Here is a 22,255-nt window from a genome sequence, read left to right as displayed (position 1 = left end):
GGAGAAGAGGAGCTGGCTTAGGACCTGGCTCCGCAACCAGTTTCCTGCTTAGTGCTTCTGCTTCCTTCGTCATGAACCGCTGATTTTGGGAGGTGATCTTGTATCCATCCATTAGCTAGAACTTGCTACAACCTTATCCCCGGTTTGTAATGATGAACTTGTTCGAGGTGGTATATACTAACCCCTCGTGACGAACATGTGATGCATCACGAAGTAGTTGCTTCGTTCGTGATGCATCACCCACTAAGAAGTAGTTGCCGTGTATTACCAGCATCTTTTCTGATGAACTGAATCTCATGTGTGTTGTTATTCAGTACTGGGTAACCTCACCACTCAAAGTGAAGGGGTTACCACATCACTGCAACCAAACAAGCTATGGACTGCACGACTTGGAAAGAATGAGATGGAAACGGGCAACCAAACGATGGGGCCTGGGTTCCTTCTCCGGCGCGCAAAAGGGCTCACAGGTTACCAAACGACCGGCCGAAAAGTGGCCCATGACCCGATCGCAACGCGCAATGCACCCCATCTCACTGACGCAGTCATGCAAGGAATCGGTCCGGCCAACCAACCGCGCCCCTATCGTGCGTGTGTGTGATGCCATACGTCCGCATGTGCTTCTTGCTTGCAATGGTGAGAAGGAAAAAGGATGAGTGAAGGAGAAACAAAGTCGGTAGAGAAGCAAACGCGTTTCGCATCGGAGAACTCTGACATTTTTTGTTGTTGCTCACTGACTGAACAGAAACCTGAGTAGCTTGACGTATCACCATGCGATCACACATACTCGGACCTTTATATTCTATAGAGAGAAAACATTATCATCATTATTTTACCACAACAACTTCTACAACATAACTATGAGTCAACACGCGTATGGTCGATCTCACACACACATGATAGCACTTCAGCGCTAATTTAAAACAGCAGCAGCAACATGAGCTTGAGCCCAGCGACAGGTGTCAAGACAAAACTTTAATACTATTTAAATGCTCGAACTTGCCTTTTCTCCTAATAGTTTCAGGGAGGGGGGCTAGCCCCCCACCTACAGGAAACGGAGACAACCGGAGATGAGATTCAGAACATTTTCGCGAGGTTTGTTTGCCGAGCAATTATAATACACAACCATCGCTAGATACGTAGGTGCTTATAGGGGAGTGCGGAGTGGACCGAACGGCGATGGATCCATAACTGGATAAGTTTTCCACATCAATTCATACATGATGAAACACTTGGTATTTCTCATTGGTCTCGGATCGGCCTTCGATTCCATCGTTGGAGGATGGGCCCATGGTGGTGGAGAGGGTGGAGGTGGAGGCGAGGCTGTGGTCGCCGGTGGTGGAGGTGGAGGCGAGGCCGTAGTCGCCGGTGATGGAGGTGGAGGTGGAGGTGAGGCTGTGCTGCTCATCTTCTTGTGGAGCATACGTCACATGTGCGATATCCATGTTGAAATTTGTGTGTGATTTGCTAACATGGTAGACAAGACTAGCTTTGATATTCAAAAGCTTAATGGATTGACGGAAGGCGCGGGTGGGTGGGAGGGAGAGGGAGGGGGGCGTGGCCCCCATCCTTTGAGATTACGTAGACCATGCATTGAATTTTGTGCATTAACCATTTCTTCCGTATATATGTTATAGGAGCTAGGAGCGGAGGTCATAGGAGCCTCGGATGTCTTCGTGTTTGTGGTAGCTAGGAGGACGAATTTGTCGCCGTCCACCTATTTTTCTCTAGAGGCGGCGCTGCAGCGATGTAGCAGCTCGCACATCGCTAGGTATGTCGCACCGCCAGGCTACACCCACCTTCGTCTCCTACGATGTGAATGAAGGGAATGTGAAGTTTTAGTGCCCACAAAAGAAATGTATGGAACACTTTCCAGGAAGAATGAGGTAGCATCAAGGTACAAGCTACCATATGATTTTCACATCACTTGAATCAAGTAAATAAAGCCTACCTATATAGCTAGCTATAAACAAAGCGCTCTACGGGAGGCAACCCAAATTATTTTTGTTTCGTTTTTCTTTTTCTTTTGCACTCTTGCTGCTCCAAGAGAGTCTATTTTTTATTTTCTCTCTAGATTTTCTAATAAAGTACCAAGTTTTACCGATTTGGACATTTTAAAATTGTGATACATATGAGAAGTTATTGAATTCTGCACGGTTCTGTTTGGTGCGCAAATTTTCTAATTTTTCTGTCAGCTCCTAAAATTACTAAAAGAATTACTGAATCTGAAACTTTTCATCCTCTGAAACTTTTCATCCTCTATATGCATAAAAATTGGGAAAAAATCCTAACATGTCTAGGCGGGCGGAAAAAATTCATTTTGCTGCTACTAAAAATCTGGATAGATTCTGCGTACTAGTGTTTGAGCCATTCCTTTAGGTTTCAAAATGATTTGCCTTAAGATTTTTATATGCTAGAAATATGTGGAACACTATGTTCTTGTGCACTAAGGAAATTATTTGTAAATGCAGATACTATCATATTGTTGTACCACTAATGTCACCCAATAAAAAAGAAAATGAAATAAAATTTTGTGTTGATATTTTTTGACAGGGAATGAAGGAACACCAAACCAAGAGCTATCCAAGAATGGTGAATACCATAAGCTTGGAGATGCACAAGGCACCCCACTAGATCTATCAAACCTTCGGTTTGCAAATTTTAAACTTTATTTTTTTAGCAACATATAATGATCGTAGAAACTTGGAGTGTCTTTCTTTGATGTATATCTAGTTTTGCTTGGAAATAAATGGAATTACCATGATAGATATTGCATGCTTAGAAAAGAGCTACTGAAATAAACTATCCCATGATTGAATTGCTTGTTTGGAATAAGTTGTATGCTTAAAGAAAAGGGAATGCAAGCAAAAAAGCTGAAATTCAAACTTGTGCTTAGTGTTGCTAGCTAAATACTTTGATGAATGATAATTTTCTAGTGCCTTATTTAGTGGTACCTTTTGCTCATATACATAGATTTTTAGTACTAAGGAGCCTTTTTGTTAATAAATGATTGGCACTATAGACACTATGGCATGTTTCTAAATCTTTTTGCTAGCCCAAAATTTGCAAACAAGTTAAGACTTGTATCCAAACACCTCAAACCAAATACCCACCATACCTACCTACGTGGCACTTAGTGGAGCTGCAGGCGACATACCGTGGCCCTACCATGACAACAACTTCTCGCCAGCCGCTCCATCGACGAGTACTACCGGCAGGTCACGTATAATGCGCGGGAGGTGGAGTTGTGGTCCGCCAGGGACTCCGGCAACTTCGTTGACCTTGCCGCCACCGAGTCTTCTCCACCGCTGGCGTAGAAAGAGGAGAAGGACGACTGGGACTTCGACTTCTATGACGACGACGGCGGCAGCTACGGTGCAGAAAGCGGCGACTACAGGGCCTTGAAGCCGCTAGCTTCTATTTGTAATAGCCGTCTTTTGTACAAACTCAACCTATTTTCTAGAAATCGAATGAAATTCACCGTCTTTTGTGAGTTTTTTTTTTGTTCAAAAATTTCTATTGGGGCAGCCGGTATGTGGAAGCCTTTCCCAAACGGAGGAAGCAGGCATCCTCCATATGCGAGTGCCGACGCAGTTGCCAATTCCTATTTACGCCTATTTAAGGGCCGTTAGTGAAAATTCTCTTAGATGGCAGAACACGGTTCACTGCAAATGGGGCCGTGAGCTATTCACATTTCAATCCAACGCAAGCTGTGATGCTCGCACCGTCATCTGCACACGCGCGTGCCCCCTTCCCCAGTGAACAAAGATTTTCACCATTGAATCTTCAAAAAAAAAAAGATTTTCACCATTGACCTATCGTGCGTGTGATGGCATAAATACGTCCGCATGTGCTTCTTGCTTGCAATGGTGAAAAGGAAGAAGATGAGTGAAGGAGAAATAAACCCGCGAGAGAAGCAAACGCGTTTGGCACCTTTTTTTTTCCTCACTGACGAACAGAAATCCCACATTGCGCATCTACGTTGAGAAGAAGCAGATACTGAATGAAGTACACACACAATGTAGTCCTAGCCTTACATCGTACTGTAAGTGTACAGCCTTTTTCTCAAGCACATCTTAGTCAATTGGCTAACCGTGACTGATTACCTGTGGCATTGTCTAGCCTAAGCTACACGGCTCAGGAAGTACCAGTGGAGATAAGTACGGGAAGGATTCATGTGCACAAGGCTTGAATCCAGGAGATTCAGTTGCCTGCATCTGACTCGTCCCGTACTTCCTCGACTACAAAAGGGTACGTATACCTACCTACGTGTGCCTTATTCAGCACCACAAAATGCGCAACGGCTATGCCTAGACATGTTCCTATGCATAAGAATATCAGCCTTAGGAATTGATTGTTTGGCTAATCTCCATAGGAAAACCCTGATTTTGGATAGAACTTTTATTTTTCACAATGTGGTCCAGCCTTTCGCCTCAGCTTCAGCATTTGAAGAGCCAGCGCTGCTTTCAAAATAGTTCTCTCTTTGGATCTTTGTGTTGATAATCATGCGATAATCTGACTTGACTGAAAAAAAACCCTCTTATATCATAATGCCAAGCCCCAAAATCGACTATGGCTAGAAGGAAAGTGGAGCACCATCACGCCGTAGGCAAAGCCTTGTCCAGCCGTACCCGGCAGTTAGATCGCGAAACCCTGCAGTTTGCGCTCTTGCACTCCATCATGCTCCGAACAATGTGAAACTTCGTTGAAATCACCATTGTACATCAAGAGAGTGAGCATGACAATTTGATAAATTTAAGCATATCCCATGTTTTTAAACATAGGTGAGTTTGCGCTTCCCCTTACACACAAGTAAGTCTCTGGGGATCACTCCCCTTTCCTGTAATAAAATCTCCAGAGTTCACTCCCATTTTATGTAATAATAGCATCAATATGATATTGTGAGTATGGTAAAATATTGACGTTCTTTTCATTATTGCAGAGTGGCCCAGCCTGACTAACGCTTTGCAGCCCACAGCCCTACGCTGCATCACAAATACTCAGACATTGGTTCCCCTAAAACTAGAAAACTCAGGAACTGGCCTTTTTAATTCGATCAGACCTTCAAAAGAACATAGTCTACATAAGCTAGATTACCATCATTATTATTCTAGCACAATGAAGTCTACATCCAGTGCACGCCAACACAATTTCAGTCACACACAATGTTTTCTCAACGAGACAATGGTGCTCTTCTGCACTAATTAAAAAAAATGAAATTGAAGGAGCCGGGCGAACAATGTCAAGCCACGGCAGCAGGTTTCTGTTTCTTGGCCTGCCCCTTGTACTTCGGGTGCTTCCCTTTCCAGCCTTTCCTAGGCTGCTGCTGCTCGGGTGTTGTCGACGATGGCTCTTCAGCCGCAGCCTCGGAACCATCGGCGGTGAATGGGGAGTAGAGGAACTTCTTGGTGTTGCCGGTCTGTGTGCAAGAGAGCTTGATGATCTGCCTCCCCCACATCCACTTGAGAAGGATCTTCATGTGGGTCTTGCTGTTCAGGCCCTCAATGGCGGCGTCCTGTCGTCATCAGAAATTTTTGCATCAACGGCAAGGTCTTGATTAGATAGGTACTACCAATGGTATTATATGACACTTAGTGCAATAAGCTCAGCTAAATTTAAAGAATGAATATTCAGATTAGGAAATAAGCATGGTCACTGCTGTTGGGGGACTGTACAAGTACTACTTAGACTACCAGAGTGGATAAACAGATCGTCAATGTTCTCAAGTGCAATGAAATGAGCAAGCAGGTAGACGGAACACTGAAGCATGTTAGCTCATAGGAGATAGACATTCAGACAAACTGCATTTTAAGAAGGACGAGGCACTACCAAGCATTTCAAGATACTTTGATTAACTGACATAAGAAACTCATGTAGTGACGACATTGCACATTTAAGGCACAAGTGTCGTCCCTTCTTATATTTGCAGACAATTCTCTTCAGGGACATATAAAACACAAGTTTCAAAAGCAAGATTCAGTGGGTTACCTCACCATGTAACAGTAATATACCTCATCAAAGCACAAGAATTCAGCTTATTCATGCAACAATGACAAAAATGATGCCTGAGCTGAACCTAATTGTAGGCAATCCTCAACAGTACCCAAGCACTTTTCATGTAACATTGGGTTAAAATACATACACCATATTCAATTTAACTGCAGGCACTAAACTTCGAAAACAAACTAGATGTACTAATAATATGCACTGGAAACTACTCTAGGTACAGAAAACAATCTAGTCTACTCTGCACTTCTTCGCTTTCACCTAATTGCTTCATAAATGCAAGATAAGGTACAACTGTAAAAAAGGGACAGATGACACTATCATGTTCATGACCAAAACACCATCTGGCCAAAGTAGTATAGGCAAAGAGCAAGCTCCCTAAGTTGCTTCCGTTAGTCAGTTGTGCTAAACAAAGAAGTAGGCAAGTTCTATAGCGCAGTTAGGAGATAATACAAATAGTATGCATAATTTTAGAAATGGATGGACAGATTGCTAATGTTCTAACATGCCAAGGAAGGAGCAAGCATGTAATAACAACACTGGGGCTTGGTAGCTACTGGTAACTAGTATGCAGTTCTTCTTTTTCACCTAATTGTTTCCCAAACGCAAGAATCAGTTACTAAAAGGGAGAGAACACCCTATCATGTTCTTCATGGACTGAAGCCTGAGCATCATCTGATCAAAGAAGGCATAGACGAAGCTTTGCTAAGTATCCCAATCCGTCAGTTTCAATCTGTTCCTTACTATGCAGCTACTGGCTATGGAGGCACAAAGTCACGGTGCATCGAGCTCAATCGGCAGAGAGGTCCACACGCAGTAACAGCTGAGAGATGACGCGCGACAGGGTGAGTGGGTATGGTACCTTGGCGTGGTTCCAGGTGTTGCCGACGGTGAGGGGCCCGTGGTCGGCGAGGATCTGGAGGAGGCGGCCGGAGATGGCGACGGCCTCCTCCTTGGGCACCTTGGGGTTGATCCGCCGCACGTCCACCGCCCGCTTCCGCGAGAAATGCCTTCTCAGGACCTCCCACGCCATCCCTCCCGCCCCTCCTCCCCCGCCGCCGCCGCCGCCTCGGAGGAACTGCATGTCGCCGCCGCCGCCGCCGCCGCCCAGTCAGTCAGTGCTCGCTACGCTGGGGTTCAGGTTCAGGTGCAGGTTCAGGTTCAGATGAGCAAAGCCTACATACTTAGATTTCGGCCCACGGGTATAAGGCAGCCCATGGGCCATGGCCCAGTTCGGTTCCCCTTCACTGTCTCGGCGGCTCTCCCTCTGCGGCCACGACCAACCACCCATATCCCTCCCCGCCGCGATGAGCTCCGGCGGCCGCCGGTGAGACCGCCGGCGCAGCCGCTTGGCGAACTCGCTTTCTCCTGCTAGGTAAGCCACCTACACCCCCACTCCCCCCGCCCTCGTTACGCTTCCTGCTGAGCGAGCACGAGCTCCGCCATGAGAGGCGGGCGGATCAAGACCGCCGGGGAGCTCCGTGAAATGAGCTCGGCCCGGTCCGATCCGACGAGATGGTCTGAGATTTTAATTTTGTCTGCAGCGCGGATGCTTGGCCAGCGCGCATGCCAGCTCTGCGTCCGTGCAGGGGAGCCGTCGATTGGTCGCCGCCGGGCAGCTCGGGACTCTCGAGGTCGAGGGAGATTTTCTCCTTGTGCTGTTGCGAGCGGGGCAGCCGCGTGCCGCCGGAGCGCGCAGGGGAGCTTCTCCTTGCTGATGCTGCGTGCGTCCCCGTCCTTCTGCACAAGCTCCAGGTAGTGTTAATTACTGTCACTGTTACCACCCAACGACTGTTCCAAAATAATCTACCCGCAGAAGGACTGTAGATACAATACGCGCAATGCGTATTCTGCTTGTGAAGATTGGTCACTAGGCGTTCCTATTATTGGCCTGTTCGGCCAGTTCTATGCGAAAAATGCACAAGTTTCAGTGTTGAATTTTCTAGAGAACGTCGATGACCTGGGCATAGTTAAACCACTGTGTTTGTTCGAATCGGGTGCTACACAGTTTCAGTGGAGATCCTGCTGGCTAGTACCGCCCCTCTAATGTTCAAAACTCTCATGAGAAGTTATTTATGTCAAAAATGGAAATAGCTTCAGTGTTGTATAATCTAGACAGCATGAATAGCCGTGCTAAAGACTTAAAGCAGTTTGTTTGTTCGAATCAGATGTTACACTGTTTCATTGGGACTCGCATTTACTAGTAGCCCCTCTAGTGTCCAAGGCAAGTGAATTGACTGAACATTAGGCAGTGTGCCAAGTATTGCATACAAGAGATACATTTGATTTCATGAGTATCTCTATGCTGGCACGTGATATGCATCATCCCTTTACGATGAAATTTTTAGTTCGGTGGTTTACAGCTTCAGAATCTTCTGCTCAGTTGTGCTACCTAAACAAATATGTTCTGAATTTTTTGTGTCCAACCTAAGTATCCAGAGTTAACCTGTTCACTGAAAGTGAAGGTTCATGTGCTTGCGTTTCAAATACCGGCTTAGATTGTGCGAGTTAATCTCTGCATCAGTGGGCACTTGCATGGTTCTAACATTGCAAAAGATGCACGCTTCTTGTAGGTAGAGAAGCCTAAATATATGCTAGGTCAGTTTGTGCATTGTAAGTGGTATATGGGTTCAGAACTTGCTTTTCCTTTTTTTAACAATCTTTGACATTTTTCCGTGCCCAAATGTATGCTAGGTCAGTTTGTGTGTTGTAAGTTGTATGGGTTCAGAACTCACTTTTCATTTTTTTTACAATCTTTGACATTTTTTTTGCCTAAATGTATGCTAGGTCAGTTTGTGCATTGTAAGTGGTATATGGGTTCAGAACTCACTTTTCATTTTTTAAATAATCTTTGACATTTTTTTGTGCCTAAATGTATGCTAGGTCAGTTTGTGCGTTGTAAGTGGTATGGGTTCAGAACTCACTTTTCAGTTTTTAACAATGTTTGACATTTTTTTGTGCCTAAATGTATGCTAGGTTAGTTTGTGCATTGTAAGTTGTATGGGTTCAGAACTCAATTCTCATTTTTAACAATCATTGACATTTTTTCGTAGGGGGGTGCGATGGGCTATCAGGACTATGTCGGATGACAACACTGATAATTCAGGCAATAGCACTCGCCTGTTTAGTGCTATTCTGTCTTTCTTGAAGAAGTTGACTGACAAGCTGAAGAAACTGAGAAGAGGGTTTCCTGTGAAGATCTTGTTCTTCCTAATAGGATTTTACTGTGCCACGGCATTTGCTACTGTCATTGGCCAAACGGGCGACTGGGACATATTATCTGCTGGCCTTGCCGTAGCCATCGTCGAGGTTATTGGTGCTCTAATGTACAGGGCTTCGTTTGCGTTTCTCGGCGGGATGAAGAACATGATTGCGATATTCAATTACTGGAAAGCCGGGCTCACACTCGGACTGTTCTTGGATTCGTTCAAATATGAAGTGAATGAATTCCTTGAATCATGTAATCCGTTCCACTTTGAGGTTGATAATATATTTACTGGGATTTGGTAAATGTTTGCTGCAGCTTTCTAGTACTTTGCTTCATCCACCCGTGCCATTCATTTTACAGTAGTTCATTTTGAAATATGTAAAACAACATATTTTACTCATTTAGGAGGGAGTAGAAAACTAGCACAAAAGTAATCTGCTGCCATGGTTTGAGCCTTTGAGGTCCCGCCGGAGATCTTAGGCATTGTCATATACTGCCTCAATTAATGATGCCGGCCACCGGAGATTCCACCCCCCATTCTCCATGTCGTGGTCAGTGCTTCTACGGTTGGAGACTTCGCAAAAGGCCCCTCAAAAGTGTGATCGTAGGTTCTTCGTGTTCGAGTCCTCGCCGGACCACCTGGCGGTCTTTGATTGTATTCCTTTGTTTAGGCAGCCTAGCTCTGAAGCTTGTCTTCTCTTCTAGGTACTATTTGTTTAGGCTCTAGTTTCCAGAGCACAAAACTTTGGTTTTGAGTTGTGTTGTGATCTCGTTCAATTTTAATACTATAAACTTGGGACCCTCGTGTGTTCAAAAGAAAAGTGGTCAATGGTCTTGTGGGCCCCCTCCCGTTTGGCCCCTGCAGCTACCGCCACTACGGGATTGCAACGCTTCTCCACCTTGGGGTCAAAGATCTTCCGCGGTGTCCTCCTTTAGAGCATTTCCAGTTGGCCGATCCAAAACGGCTAATCATCAGGTCTATTTTAGTCCATTTGGGTTGGCACGGACAAATTGTGTGTCGTTGTTCGGCCATCCAAGACAGTGCACCCAACGGCGCTACCCATTCGGTCCGTTGTTGGACAATTTCGTATATATTGCATATATATATTTGGAGATAAATTTGCTTGAAGCAAATTGGTACAAATAAACTAGAAATAATAAAACATAGTAGAAGACTACATCGTCTTCATCTTGCCCTCTCCTAGTCATCTTCATCGGTGTGGTAGTGCCGGTGCCACATGGTATTGTCGAAGGCCTTGACGGTGAGCATGATGTGGCCGTCATACTTGAAGACGACGAAGTGCCCGACTTCGATGGCGTGCCTGCGGGCGAAGCACCTCCAACCGTTGTCGAGGAATATTTTCCCTTCGCCGTCGAAAAACACCTCCACGGACCACAGGCGGTGACGTCGCCGGACGTAGTACGACGTCGCGGGGCTCTTGCCCATCGACGATCGACACAAACCTCTGGGGTAGCGCAGCCTATCCCAGGTCATGCCCTGGTGGATGGTGATGCCAAACTCGAAGCCGGAGGGGTCAATGGCAATGGGGTCAGGCAAAGATGGTGGGGACGACGGTGGTGACGGGGAGGGTGGTGGCCAACTCTGGCCAGTTCCGGGTATGGTTGTCCGGGACTCCGTTGGTGCTTTAATCCGAGCACAAGCACTATGGTACTTGCATGCTGCAAACTCTATGACTATGGAGGTCTTTGCAATTAGAGAGGATGTAGCTCTTGCGATGGAGAGAGGCTATCGAAAAGTCATTGTTGAGAGCGATGCTCAATTAGTAGTGAAACTATGGGAGAATAATGAGGTAGAAAGATCTGAAATTGCTCCTATCTTTCGTGAGATTAGAGAGCTTTATGAGATGTTTACTACTCCCTCCGTTCTTTTTTAATTGACTCGAATTTAGTATAAAGTTGTACTAAATCCGAGTCAATTAAAAGAGAACGGAGGAAGTAGATTTTGTATTACACTAGTAGAAAAAGGGGCTTTAGTCCCGGTTCGCAAGGGCCATTAATCCCAGTTGCGCAACCGGGACTAATTATGCGCGACTAAAGGGCCCCCCCCCCCTTAGTCCCGGTTGCTTACGAACCGGGACTAAAGGCCCTGTCGTTGCCTATTCGACGGTACTCCAGAGGAAGGATCCTCATGGAGGGGAGAAGAAGTAGGGGCCATAGGACGGAGAGTCCTCGGGACGGTGGTACGCGATTTACCCAGCTTCGGACCACCTGCACGATGGCAAGGCCTACTGCTGCTTGTCTGGAATTATCTGGGCGCTTTCGCGTTGTTACAATGAGTTGTGGTTGTGCCTCTAGGGCTCCCGGGATCCGGCTTATATAGGCGCACGGATATAGGGTTTACATGGAGAGTCCTAGCCGGATTACAGATTGCCTAACTACGGTACAATGTCTTGCCGTGTACGTCAAGGATCCGCCTTCCATCTATGTCGTACTGGATCCGGGTTCCTCATGGGCCTCCACGGATCCGGCTTCCTCCGAAGGTCGGTTAGGATCTGGCTTACTGATCCTGGGCTGGACTTCATCCTTCATGATCAACAGCATCTGGGCCGCCCGATGGGCCACATGCCACATCACCGTCTATGGGCCACCCGGGCTTGCCGGATCTAGGCACTATCGATGTACACCCATGAAGTATACCCACAACAGTAGCCCCCAGAGTTCTCCGAGATTCACCTCTTGTTTCCGCCTTGCTAAAACCTTATAGCTTCCGTCAATCTTGGTAACATGGGGAAACTTGAAGAACTCCAACTTCATATTTTCTTCTTTTCCAACTCGTAGTCGGAAAATACTTTCATCCCGCGGGACTTCATCCATCGACGTCATTTTACAACGCATCTCCGGATTACTTCCCAGCAGAGACATCGGTCAACAATTTCAAATTCTTACCCAGAACCTCGAAAAGTTCTAACGGTTCCGCCAATCTTGGCGCCATTTTCGGGCGATCTGAGCGGTAACTTATCCTTAGCCATTTTTACCATTAGGGTTTGTGACACATGTCGATCATCCAACGGCGCGACGCTTGCGTTCCGACCAAAGGATGCGGAGCACGAATCTCCTCCCCTCAGCCTATAAATATCCGCCGTTCACCCCGTTCACCCCATTCGCCCCCCCTTTTCACCTCTCTGCAAATCGCCGCCTCCGAGCTCTTCCTCCGCCGCATCGTAGTCACCGGAATTTCGCCGGAGTTTCGCCGGAGCCGTCTCGCCACCGCAGATTGTTCTTCGTGTTCTTAAGTCCGGCGAGCCACCGCAGCAAATCCTCGCCACCGGCGACCTCAATCACCGCGGAAGCCATTCCGGTAAGCACTCAAGCTTTTCCTTCTCGCCGTAGTTGGTAGGGATGAACTGGGTATTTGTCACATTGGATCCGGCTAAGTATCAGTCTCCTTCGCTCATTGATTTTGTAGATGTCTTCGTCGACTCCGCCTCCCTCCACCGAGCCGATCGCGGCAACACCAATTTCCTCCGCCCCTCCACCATTCATCCCAGTGCAGCTGGAGCCCTCAAAGGATTCCGGCAAAAGCATTGAAGGGACATCTTCCAACCCGGAAGACACCGCGGGGGCAGAACAAATGGAGAAGAAAGCGGAGGAGGCTGCTGCCAAAAAATCAAAGGCTCGGAAACGAGATGACAAAGCCAAAGGAAAATGGTGGCCCTGCTTCACCACGGAGATCGAGCTCCACAACCTCGAGGCGGAGGGTTTTATAAAATCCGGATCCTGGCGGAGGGTTTCCGGCGAACTGAATCCCGCTCCCAAAGCCGGAGAGTGGGTGGTGACCAAGGCGCTTGTTGAGCGCGGATTCTCTTTCCCGCCCAGCGATTTCTTCTCCGAGATCCTGAAGGCGTACGAGCTCCAGCCTCATCACATTGCTCCGAACAGCATCTTGGCCATCAGCAACCATGTAGCGTTCTGTGAAGGCCACCTCCGGATAACCCCGGATCTTCCTCGCTTCCAGTATTACTTCTCCATGAAAAAGGAGAAAGTTTCTCAGACTTCTACGCTGGCCACCTGCGGCGGCGTCACCTTCAAGCTCCGCCCCGGGCGCACGTACCCGCATACAAATCGACATGAATCTGTGCGGTACTGGTCAGGTAACTTCTTCTACCTGAAGGACGTGTCGGATCTGGCATCTCCAAAGGTGCTGCCAGATTTCAAGGACAGCCCTCCCAGCGAGACTCCGGCCTGGACTCAGTGTCCCCATCTCTCCGAGTCAACTCAACTGACTCGGGCGGTCAGGCGGATCCACAAGCTTACGGATGAGGGCTTGTCGGGGAAGGACCTGACCATGTCCTGGTTTACTAAGCGGATCCAGCCTCTACAACATCGAGACCGCCTGCTATTCCAGTACACGGGATGCGAAGACAATATGCGCGCCTCAAAGCACAACCTCTCCGCCGACGCCTTGGACAAGCGCCTCCGGGTGCTGATCAAGATTCCGCGCGAGCTGAAGATCCATGTGTGCAATATGGATATTCACACCAATGGCTCCGGGACCGCGGTATGTTTATATGACTCAACTACTGATTCCTTTTAAGTTTTTGGTGAATTCATCTAAGCGTTTACTGGGTAACTTTAGCTCTGAAGAGAAAGACCTCGGAACTCTCCTCCGAGTACCTCAAACGGGCAACACCGACCCGGAGGCCGCGTCCGAGGCGGAGGCTCCCGAGGCTCCGGGTCCCTCTAAAAGGAAAAGGACTTCTTCCTCCGGCCCTGCTGCCAAACGCGCCCGCGAAGTGCTTAGCACCGCGGCTACCCGGAAGGCAGAGGCGGAAAAGAAACGCCTCAAGCTTATTAACACCAGCAATCGAGCTCAGCCCAACATCTAGCAATTTTTTATACCATCTGGGTAAGCGTCTGGTTTCCGTCATAAGATCTTGTTGCTGCTGTGAATCAACATACGCTAACTGTTATGCCTTTTTTATATTTGCAACAAAAGCTCCGGAAGCTAGCCCCCCAAGATCGCCAAGAAGAGAGTGAAGCCCTCTCCGGCTTCTGTGCCCATCACACCAGAAGTTGAGGTTCCGCCCAAGGCCTCCTCAACCGCCAAGCCGGATCCCAAGAATGTCATCAACCTTGATGATCTTCCGGAGGATCCAACTGCCGAGTCCGGCAAAGGCGATTCCGGCAAGGGCGCGTCCTCGCCTGCACCTCCGCCTGAGCAGCCCACTGTTACCTCAACTGAAGCTCCGGCTGACAAGGTTGAGAGAAAGCTAACCTTGAGCGGCGCCACTGGCACGCCCCAGACTCACCCTCACTTCTTTCCGATTCTGCAAAAGGTCCCCCTTTCACAGCGCCACGCGGAGATCTCCGCCATGATGGACCAAGTGTGGGGGCCTGCAAACACGGAAGAGCAGGAACTGACCGAACTTGAAAGCGGTATCAAGGCTTTCTTCGCCAAGCACAAGAATGTGCGTCAGGTAACACCAGCCCCCAGGCATTGGTTAATGCATTTTCCGAGTAACATGTATGAGCCAATGTCTTGAACTGTAGATTGTAGCAGAAAATCAAAATTTTCACATGCTAAAGATTTTAACTTCCGTCCAGCCCCCATAAGTTTGAATTTCCGTCTAATCCTTGAACTGCTTTCACAGAACACGCGGAAGCTGCACGAGGACTTGCGCACCCATGTGCTGGAGCAGAAGAAAGAAATTGAACTGCTTCAAACCAGGGACGCGGAAAGTCAGAAGGCCATCGCGCTGCTGGAGACCCGCCTCAAGGGTTATGAAGGTAATAACTCTGACTGAGCCCCCAGGATCGTCGATGTAACTATATTATCTGAACTAACTGTGTTGTTGTATTTCCGAATTCCAGAAGAAATTACCAAGCGCCCCTCCATCGACACCCTTTCCGCCAAGGTCGAAGTTCTTGAGGCGGAAAATGAATCCCTCAAGAATTTCCTAAAGGAATCCTCCGAGGAGGAAACCAAGAAGAGGAAAGAACTCCTGGAGAAACATGCCCAAGAAGTGTCGGATCTTGCTGAGAAACTCAAGAAGAGCCAGCAGAGGGTCCAGACCTTGGCGTCAAAGAACAAGAGTTACGAGGCGGAGGCTATTGACAAGATGATCTTCCATAAGGACCTCTTTTTATTTGTTTTTGACTCCGACTTCCTCAGACTTTTGCTTCTGTTCGCGGAAAAAAATTGATCATGTTTTTCGCGGCGAGCCTTGGTTTTGAGTGGACAAAGGATGCAACCCTCAAAAGGACTGAAGCGTATGAAGAGGCGCAGAGTTCCATTGATAACCTCTTCGAGGCATGTCGTGGGGTCACCAAATCGCTGTCCCTGAAGAGAGTCGGAATCGCGGTGATTGACACTATGACCAAGCTGATCAATCAGGTGCCGGAACTCATCAAGGATTGGCAGGAGTCTTCCACCTGCGGAGTCGCTTTCCTCGTGTTGGCGACGTGCAAAGCGCACTTCCCAACCATGAGCTTTGCTGATGTTGCACACGGAGCACCTAAGGGCACCAACATGAGGATCCTTCTCGCGGAGACCCAAGGGTACGACCGGCTATTTGTCGGACGAGTTAACCACTCGTTCTGGTACAACAAGCACGATCTTCACGAGGGATTCACTGACACGGAGGATGAAGATGAAGAGGACTGTCCCAAAGATTTTGTTGAGGAGGGCTCCGGGTCAAGCGCTGATCATGAGGAGGAAGGCTCCGGCGACGACTCTAGCGATGGCTCCGCCTACATTGCTTCCGATGAGGATCAATCCTTCGAGTAGAACCTGTGAAACAATCAAACTGATGCATCATTTTGGCCACGTGGACGACTGGCATGCGCCATTGCGAAGGACCTTTAGTCCCGGTTTGTAACACGAACCGGGACTAAAGGCTATTCGAGTTATTTTTTTTAATTCATGTGGGTTTCTAATTATTTTTCACTCCCTCTTTTTTTTCTATTTTTTCAGAATTTCTACTATTTCAGTTATTTGCATAGTTTAGTCTCTATCTCTAACTACACTTATCTCTAGTCAAATTACATACTCGTGGTCAAACTTCCCGCTCGGTCACCCATCCTCCCACTACTCTAGCACTAGCATGCTTAACTTCCGAGTTCCATCCCGTTCCGCATCCAAGTGCTTCGCGCGCATGTATGTGATAGTAGTATCATATCAATCCTATTAACATGTTGATCGATGTCACATTTCTTTATTGTTTGAATTTCAAATAATTCTTTTAATAAACAAAAGTAATGATGTAATAATAATCTTGAATAAATAAATAAACATTAACTTTTTAATTTGTATTATTTTTAATTTTAAGTAATTTTTTTTTGCCAAACCTAAAACCTAAAAATTTGAAAATCTAAAAATTGGGTAAAAATGATAGTAATCTTTATGTAGGATGCAACTATTAATTTTAGGTTTAAAAAAAATTAAAAATATATAAAATCCGTAATTTATAGCAAAAACTAAAATCTTCCTGCTTTTGTATTTCCATTTGGAATTTTGAGAATCTAAAAATTGGCTAACCGAGTAAACCCGGGTGAATTCGGATGTAACTTTTTCCTACGATCATTTTGATATATTATACTTTTTTTTCGACGTCATATGCAAAAGTTATTGCGGTTTTACCATTTTTCAAAACTTATTTGCAAAAGAAGTGAAAATTCAAATTTGTTAATTTTCCCTAATACTAGGTTGCATAACATACAAGAATCTGAAAACATTTTATTTTTTTAATTTTCTATCATTTTATTTTCCAAAAATCAGGAAAAAAATCAGGAAAAAACCTTTAATCCCGGTTGGGGCCGCAGCCCACCGTAGCCCTTTAGTCCCGGTTGCCCTGAGCATTAGTCTCGTTCATCAGCAGAATCAGGACTAAAGACCCATTAGTCCTGGGTCAAAGTATTTAGGGACTAATGGGTTAGGATGGAAGACCTTTTTTCTACTAGTGTTAGTTACGATTAGTAGGGACGCTAATAAAGCAGCCCATCTGGATTAGTAGGGACGCTAATAAGGCAGCCCATCTGTGTGCTAAAAGAGCTTGTGCAGACGATGATGTCTATGAACGAATTATACTTCAGATTTCCTAGCGCCGGTCTTACAACGTGATTGTAATCCTTTTTTTTTAATTAATCGAAGCTCTTAATTGGCAAGAAAAAAGCCAGTTCAGTGTGTGATCCATATCCAGGCGCGCCTCCACTACCTTGTCTTCCCCCGACCCGATACATGTGCGTCGTTCAGAGCAATGCGCCGAAATGGCATTCTCAGTTTCTCACCCAATCTATCATCCACTCAACCACATACAACTTCGATGCCTTCTCGACAAACTCGAATTATACACTATATAAAAGATGTACAATTTCACGCCATCTTTAACGTTTGGCTACTGTATTTTTTTGCTAATCCTTTCATGCCATCTGTCCCATCTTCTGATCAGCTAACGATTAACTCGGTTATTTCCTTTTTTTTCTACTCCTTTTCTTCCGGTGATCTTCCGGTTTCCGGTTACCTACAAACAAGATGGATTTCCTTCTTTTGTTTACCATGTATGCCGTCCATGTCGGTGAGATATTTTTTCCATCGTGATCGTGGCAGTTTCTCAAGAGGACAGCACTTCACGATGTTTCTAGTGGAAACGTGACGGTGACCTATTCCACGATTATCAAATCCAATCTAGAACTCCACCGCCTCCACCGACCGCCCTCTGCCCCCTAGCTGCTCCATGGCCTGCAGCCATAGCATGGATTGGGTTCTCTTCCGGCGTTGCGGCCGCCGCCGAGGCACCACGGCTTCCCCAACGTATCTCCTCGCTGGGACGGTGCTCTCGACCTGCCGGCTGGTTCGCCGTGTGGCCGGTCGACGCCCGACCTCTCCCCTGCCACAAGCTCCCCATGGCCGAGCTGCTCAATGGCCTGCAGCCATAGCAAGGATTGGGCCCTCCTCCGGCGTTGCGACCGCCGCCGAGGTGCCACGACTTCCCCGACATACCTCCTCGCCGGGATGCCCTCGACCTGCCGGCTGGTTCACCGTGTCTGCTAGGGATTCGGAAGAACGATGTTGACTCCTCTCCGGCTAGATTGGCAAACCTCTTCCTCTCTCGGCAACGAGCCAGTATGCTGGCTCAACTCCATGTCCCCCTCTCCTCTATATGCAAATTAGATGAAAGAAGCAGCAGCGATGGGGCCTACACATCTACAAGCTATCATCTAATGAAGTCTTACAGTCACCTGAAAACATCATGGTACCAATGTCTTGATATATAATCAGTTGTTTTGTTAGAATCATAATGGATCTATAATTTCTGTGCAGCCCCTGCTCTTTCTTTTTCTAATTTAGGATTGTTTTTGATGCCTGATACAGATACCATTGGCTATTGTTATGATTGGAGTTTCACACATGACAAATGTTCCTGTCAAAGGTACACCTACGGCAATCTGAATTTTGAATTGCGTAAGTAAGCAACATGTATGTTGGTAGAGCTTTATTGTTGGTCATTATGGCAAAATGTTTCACGAGCCTACCTTTCGTGGTGCTTTACATGCTTATGTCTCTGCCAAGTGACTACGATATAATTCTGATTATGGTTTCAAATTAAGAGTTACAATTGTTGCTGTTTTGTGGAGTGCGCATGCACACCAATTTTTAGTGGAGGCTCTGCAGCAGTAGGTGCAACAAGACGCAGTTGTCATTCTTTTTGTTTCCTGACTGTCAGGCTGCATGAAGGTGATTTTTTTCACTTTAGACAATTCATTTTTCTCTTCAGTTTCCGTTGGTAATTACAATCAATGTGTTTTAGTAATGTGTTTTAGTAATACCAGATATGTAATAAACAATATGATAAATTCATTCTTCAGCAATATATGTACAAAATTAATTTGAAGCTCTGAAATGATCTTTGGGAAAAAAGTGTATAAACTGCATACGAAGATTTCATCTTCCTTACAGCGTTCTATGTTGAAGATCTAAAAGAAAAAAAAAAGTTAGTCTACTGTTGCATTTTTAAATAAGTTTATTTGGAAAAAATGTGTAGAAACTGAATACTAACATTTGATGTGCTTTCTATCGTTCTGTCCTGAAGGTATCAAAGAACAGAGTGTGCCTTATGTTGTATAGTTAAGTTATTGATTGGTAGTGTTGTCATTACTCATTACCATGGATGGAAATGCTTTTCATGCAACCAAATTTATGCAGGGTTCAGCCACCGAGTTGAACTCTCATGGTTTCCCAACTCCATGGTCCCAAGCCAACATGTGTTCTCCGGAAGCCGGAATCTGCTTATATATACAGCTGAGGTGATGTCGGTATGCCATGTAGATTGCAGTACTGCGACTGCTGTGCGGACTCCTGGTGTGCACAAAGATCACTCATCTTTCTCTCAAGAATTTGTAGGTAATTTTTCATCTCAACATTGTGTTCGATCTATTCAAGTTTGATAGGTCTCAGATCCCAGTGGTGGTGGTTTTGGATGCCTAAGTGACCAGGCATTAGCTTCATTGTTGTAGACCATGAGGTGCTACATCATAATCCTTTTTTTAGAACCGAATGCTCTTAAGCAAAGATTCTTTATCGTTTTTGGCACTGCCTTAGATGCACTTTAAATATATAAAAATAGATAAGATTCTATCTACATTAAACATGTTACACTACTTTCCAATGTACACGTTGTCCAGCTTCTCCGATTATGTCATACTTTCGATAACAAGGGATTCTCATAATACTGTTCTGCATCTAAGATATTTTTGTATCTGAGCACTGCCTGCACACTAGATAAATCAAAATAGATGATGTGTCGTTAATTATAGTAACCTATATATCAGCATGTTACGCTGTCTTAAATTATATGTACATACTTCCAAGATTTTCAATTAAGCTCCAGTTTCAGTACGTAATAAGGAACTCTAAGACATGATCTACATTTAAGCTCCTTTTAGAACCAGAAGAATATTTCTCATGACAGTGCCTTCAAACTCATGTTTGTCACACTGTATAGCTAATTTTCTTCCACAAATACATCAAAAATCATTTCTACAGATTAAAAATATAATGTACCCCTTGAAATATACTATGTACAAAACCCTCAAATCGTGTCTGCACCTACCACATGTTGAATGTTTCACAGGCCGTGATTGTTCTTTCTTCTATCTTCCGCACTTAATATTTGAATTCTGTTCCTACTATAGTTAACCATGATGGAGGGAAATATACCAGCCATCCGCGTAGACCAGTTCAAGAATCATATTAAAGAGGGCTCGGTCTATACTTTAGAAAGCTTCATGGCTACACAAGCACAACCCTTGAGCGTCTTACAAACACGAGCACGATGCAACTCCACTTACCATTCACTGACAAACTCTGCATGTTTGCTCCGCTGCAGGGAAATTGTGCTTCCAAATCACATCTCTAACCCGTTGTTAGATAAACATTCCCACTCGGGAGGTATTTGCTATACAGGCAACATATATCACTCAACTCATCAAACTGATCTCTACTTTTACTATATACATGCTCATGAAATAAATGGCCACTTATTACAGATATGAGAATCAACCAGATGAAATAGAATGGCACGGACCAGAAAATGGAAGGCTTAACCCTGTTCAGACAACATTGTACACTTTGTCCAAAGAAGAAAGAGATTTCATTGTGATTACGTTTAGAACTATTGATAAAATAACTATGCATTGTTGTTCGCTTATCCCTAAACATATCAATACCATTGATAACATGCAGGGAAAGTACTATAAGCTGGCAATTATTGTCACAGAGGTCGATGATTCTGATGGCTGGTGGTTCATGTCCTGCAAGGTATGCTGGAAAAAGGGATTACATAATGGAAATGCTTATAGATGCACCGGGAAACTGCCCCTGCAAAGAAGGGAGGCACAGGTAAGCAACTGCCGCTACTCATATAAACCATATAAATAAAGATGTCTTTGTTCGCAGGTAATACTGCTAGCCCAGCGTTGCCATCGGGAAGCAACAAAAACTCCACCGTCTACAGAAAAAGCTTCGGTGCCTTCTCCATCTGACGAAGTGGCAAATGCATAAGAAGATAGCATAGCTTCAGCCACCACGCCAAGCAAATCCATCTCAGAAAAGGCTGAATCCAGTGTAGACAATGTTAGTACAAACTGGACTTTATCCATGCTCTCAATTCCAGGGCAGCCAAAGCTTAAAAGGGACACAGTATTATGCCATAATCTAGATCAAAGAACAGCAGTTTTTCCTACTGAAGATGTCAGCTCAGCATCAGCTAAGAAATAGTTCAAAAAGGCGCTCACCACTTGCCAGTAAGCATAAAACTCAAACACAAGTTACCTAGGCTAGAACCAATGCAGTTGTAAGAAAATACCAACTTTACCTCAGGTCCAAGAACAGGTCAATTCAGACTGAAAACCACCAGCAGAAGAGGAAGATCGGTGAAGTGCAGATTCCCTAGACTACCGGGATCAGTTGTGAAATATTATGTAGCTGCTCTAGACAATATGTGCTTTGAAGTACCTGGTACCTAGCCTGATCCCATATTACTTCAGTGCTATGTTTGCATGTACAATAGCACAAACCTGTCTACCGTTCCAGCAAGCACAAGCAACAAGTACTTCTGTTCTGTCTTTACTTCAGACCCAGCACTTCTTATGTTACGCCACCGGGCGCGGCGTGCCGCCGCGCCAATGCCTCCTAGTAAAATTTGAGGCTAGGTCAGGATCGGATCACCTCAGCTTCCAGCTCCCCTTGTCCAGGGGCTTGATGTTGCCGATAACATCGACGATGCGATCGATAGTCGTGGTGACGTCCTCGCTGGCAGCGTCCGCCAATGGCACGATCTCCATGTTCTGCCGCCAAACATGCCGACATAGATCGAACTCGACGATGGTTGCAGTCCTCGTATAGATCGAACATGGGCATAGATCTCAAAATTTGAGGCTAGGTCAGGATCGGATCACCTCAGCTTCCAGCTCCCCTTGTCCAGGGGCTTGATGTTGCCGATAACATCGACGATGCGATCGATAGTCGTGGTGACGTCCTCGCTGGCAGCGTCCGCCAATGGCACGATCTCCATGTTCTGCCGCCAA

At 45.9% G+C, this 22,255-nt stretch overlaps 2 protein-coding genes and 1 long non-coding RNA gene across 5 annotated transcripts; 2 read left to right on the top strand and 1 right to left on the bottom strand.

Moving 5' to 3' along the window:
* Positions 1-5,023: 5,023 nt before the first annotated feature.
* Positions 5,024-7,102, bottom strand: LOC127349436 (uncharacterized). Its single transcript, XM_051375184.1, has 2 exons — positions 6,866-7,102; positions 5,024-5,512 (listed from the first exon to the last, which is right to left on the bottom strand). Exons 1-2 carry the CDS (start codon positions 7,085-7,087, stop codon positions 5,240-5,242), a joined length of 495 nt encoding a protein of 164 aa, XP_051231144.1. The 5' UTR covers positions 7,088-7,102; the 3' UTR covers positions 5,024-5,239.
* A 131-nt stretch (positions 7,103-7,233) lies between these two features.
* LOC127349435 (ycf20-like protein) lies at positions 7,234-9,514 on the top strand. The gene is made up of 3 exons (XM_051375183.1): positions 7,234-7,378; positions 7,548-7,758; positions 9,057-9,514. Exons 2-3 carry the CDS (start codon positions 7,553-7,555, stop codon positions 9,511-9,513), a joined length of 663 nt encoding a protein of 220 aa, XP_051231143.1. The 5' UTR covers positions 7,234-7,378; positions 7,548-7,552; the 3' UTR covers position 9,514.
* Positions 9,515-17,829: 8,315 nt separating this feature from the next.
* LOC127349434 (uncharacterized) lies at positions 17,830-21,797 on the top strand. 3 transcript variants are annotated; one of them, XR_011742332.1, is made up of 5 exons: positions 17,830-18,423; positions 18,543-19,571; positions 20,557-20,618; positions 20,717-20,987; positions 21,126-21,797. It is a non-coding gene; the product is annotated as an uncharacterized lncRNA (long non-coding RNA). The 3 variants fall into 3 exon arrangements; XR_007880290.2 differs by having other exon boundaries at positions 20,717-21,797; XR_011742333.1 differs by lacking the exon at positions 20,557-20,618 and having other exon boundaries at positions 20,913-21,797.
* The last annotated feature ends 458 nt before the right edge of the window (positions 21,798-22,255 follow it).

The sequence above is a fragment of the Lolium perenne genome, chromosome 4 (assembly GCF_019359855.2).
Source record: "Lolium perenne isolate Kyuss_39 chromosome 4, Kyuss_2.0, whole genome shotgun sequence".
NCBI classification, from domain to species: Eukaryota; Viridiplantae; Streptophyta; class Magnoliopsida; order Poales; family Poaceae; genus Lolium; species Lolium perenne.
This window is presented reverse-complemented; position numbering and strand designations above follow the sequence as displayed.